This window comes from Camelina sativa, chromosome 4 (assembly GCF_000633955.1).
Source record: "Camelina sativa cultivar DH55 chromosome 4, Cs, whole genome shotgun sequence".
In the NCBI taxonomy this organism is placed as follows: domain Eukaryota; kingdom Viridiplantae; phylum Streptophyta; class Magnoliopsida; order Brassicales; family Brassicaceae; genus Camelina; species Camelina sativa.
In genome coordinates, this window is record NC_025688.1 from 29,089,737 (window position 1) to 29,093,015 (window position 3,279).

At 38.3% G+C, this 3,279-nt stretch overlaps 1 protein-coding gene across 2 annotated transcripts in view; it reads right to left on the reverse strand.

The window, feature by feature from the left end:
* Window positions 1-1,716, reverse strand: part of LOC104783172 (cytochrome P450 86A8-like) — a 3,853-nt gene extending 2,137 nt beyond the window's left edge. The window contains exon 1 of one of the 2 annotated variants that reach the window (XM_010508288.2): window positions 1,123-1,716. In XM_010508288.2, the coding sequence (XP_010506590.1) occupies window positions 1,123-1,133 (11 nt within the window). In that variant the 5' untranslated portion in view covers window positions 1,134-1,716. Of the gene's footprint in view, window positions 1-9 lie in introns of both variants that reach the window. The other variant, XM_010508289.2, reaches the window with a different exon arrangement.

Sequence of the window (3,279 nt, forward strand, 5' to 3'; positions counted from 1 at the left end):
GGGTAAAGCCTCAGCGTCTCCGATAACGCCGCTTTTAGATAAACCAAACGATCAAGCTCCTCACACGACAACGGCTCGTCCGTCCATGACGCCACGTCATCGCCACGTGTCTCGATCAGAACGGCGCAGATCTCGCGGAGGATTTTGTACTCTATGGTCGGGTGCTGCGTAATCAACCAGAAAAACCAGCTCAGCGCGACTGATGACGTGTCACGTCCAGCTAGGATGAAGTTGAGCGCCACGCGCTGGAGGATCTCGTCGGAGTAAGATTCCTTCTTCTTGATGAAACGCGACAAGAGGTCGTCGTGTTGTTTCCCGTCACTGTGCTGAGTCATCAAATCTTGCTTACGTGTCGTGATAATCTCAGACAAATAATTATCCACCTGGACCAAGCTTCGGGTCAAGCTGACTTCTAAGCCGAGACGGAGCCATCTCTTGAACTTCCATAAAATCTCCGGCAATATAAACCTTTGTAGTGAAGCCTCCGTGGCTCGATCGAAAGCCACCGCGAATGTGTTCACCGGAAGACCTGGTGCGCAAGTCCGCGGATCTTTCCCGAAAGTCAAGCCGCATATGTTATCAAACGTAAGCCGAAGTAGCAAATCTTGAAGATCAATCGGCTCAGAGGCGAGCCGAGACGTTTCAAGAATAGGTAAAAACCGAAGCTTGATCGCCCGGTTAACCCAACGAGCCATTGCTTGACGGAGAGTCCTCGTGGTGAACTCCAAGGCGGCGGTCTTACGCTGGAAAAGCCACGTGTCACCGTCGGAGTTGAAGATTCCTTGACCGAGAAGGTCATGGAAAACGGCTTGCCACGTTGGACCTTTAGGGTAATTATCAAAGCGGTTCTTGAGAATATGCTCGAGGTTTCTTGGATCGCAAGTGACCGTCACGAGACCTTGTTTCTTGGCTAGAAACGGAATGGCGCAGATGCATGTCTGATACGTACCGGAGCAAGCACGGAGGTTGTCGGAGATCCAGTCGTGCATTCGCTCACAATTCTCTATGAGACCAGGGAGACTACCCAATATAGGCCAAACACGTGGACCTTTAAGACAACGAGATATGAATGTGAGCCATAACAAATACGCCGTGATGGCTGTAAGAATCATTAGAGCAGTGGATATATCCATGATTTTCCGGGAAAAAATGTTTTGTGATTCCTTTTCCCTCAGAGAAAAAACGTTATGGCACAAAAATTGAGAAGTTGATGGAAATAGAGACGGCCCAGGTGGTGAAAAAGATAAGAAAATTTCCAAAAAGAGTGATGAAGTTTCAAGAGAGAGAGAGAGAGAGAATGGTTCTATAAGAGATGAATGAAAGAGCACAAGAGAGAAGATTTATAGAAAGAGCAATTATGAACGACAGACTGTGTTTTGTTTTCTTTCCCCACAATGGATTTTTCTCTGTAGATCTCTATTTCTCTATATGGTTTTATCTCTCTAGATCTCTCATAAACTAGAGGAGTGAAGAGCTTTAGGGTATGTGAAGCATGAGATGGTGTGCACTACCATTAATGTTCCTGCTCTAGGCTGGTAGCTAGGTGGTTGGAGACTTTATATATTAGTAAATCTCAATATATAGAGAAGAAGAAAAAAGTGTTTGAACGGTAAATTTTCAAGAGCATTAAAGACGTTTAGTTGAGGAGCCTAAGGAGAAGAGGAAGACAGAGAGAGATCTATGACTAAATGACCCACAGTTTTTCAATGTCCGAGCATGAACCATTTATACAAATTATTTCAAAACACCCAAAAAGAGAGAGATCAAATTTTAAAACATTATGTATTAGAAATTCGTGTAAACGAAGTCACAAAGTAAGCATGGGATGTTGCCTCCTCGTTTTATCTTATTCTCGTGGCTATTAATTGCATACTATATGTTATGAATATCTTAATTAGGGTTTTGTATGTCGGTTCAAGGGAGATGATGGCTTATAGACGATTATTTACTTATTAGTCATAGGCTACTGTATAACGGCAAAATGACAGTGATTTCGCTATTCTGCGGGTCTCTTGACTTTTATCTCAATTACGAAGTTATGTGAAAAGGTTATTTATGTTCGGTTATTTTATATTTTATGTCATTATAAAAACATGAAAACTCATGTCATTCCACTTTTCACGATTAAGTTGAACTATTTTCAGTTAACTACCATAATAACTATTACTATATCACGTTATTCGTTGATTTTTTAGTAATTTTTTAAAATTATGATACGCTTTGACAAGTGTACGTGCGTGTATATAATTATAGAATCCTATTTTTGTGGTATAGAGTGTAGGTATGAGTAATTAATTAGGGCTTCGATTTGATATTGTTAGGGTATGGGTGAACAAACTCACCAATGATAGTTTTGCTCAACTACACAACTATTATAGGTTGCTTATGGGTTTGGTGACTTTTGTCAATATATTTTCAAAAAGCTTATAAAGCATTCAAAGTTCACAATTATATAATAATGTGTCCCCTTCCTAATGCATGATCACTGATAAATTAATTAATGTAAGAGCCAATACAAAAACTGTATGCGAGAAAACCCGTGATGTGTATATGGGCTGCGATCAACACACAATTCTAATTCTACATTTTCACGACTCGAGGATTGGAAAACTAATTACATTAAACTATCAGAGAATTAGTTAAGACTAGACAGACATATATATATATATATATATATATTGAAGGATAACTGTAATTTGTGAAGGAAGATAATTAAAAAATAATTTTTGACTTTTTCCATCAAAAGCATGAATGCATTGACCCACGAAAGTCAACTTCTCGATTTTTTTTTAACCAAGAACTGAAGAATATGCGGTTCGAACTTCAATACGTCGAAAATCTGTAGACTGAATCCATAATTATTTTCCATTACAGCTGTATGAAACAAGGTGAGTTTTTAATGAACTTGATTGACAGTTGGTTTTCAGTTGATTTATTTTTTCTTTTGCCAAGTTTTTTTTGTCTACGACTCGTTTATTTTTGCAGAATATGAGTTTTTAACATATGTTCGTGTAATTTTGTGGTTAACTATGCAACATTTAGGTTAAAACTTTAGAGAAAGGACAAATCGACAGAGAATATAAGTTATCTAATTAGGTTACCTTCCCATCAACGGCAAAGAAAACATACTTTTTATAGATCGCATAAATAATTTTTTTTTTTGTTTACAATTAATTATCACATTTAAGATATGAAAACTGACAGTTACTTACAGGGAAGTTACATAAAATAGTTAGATTAGGTTAGGTATATCAAGTACTCCCATGCACTATTTGAAAT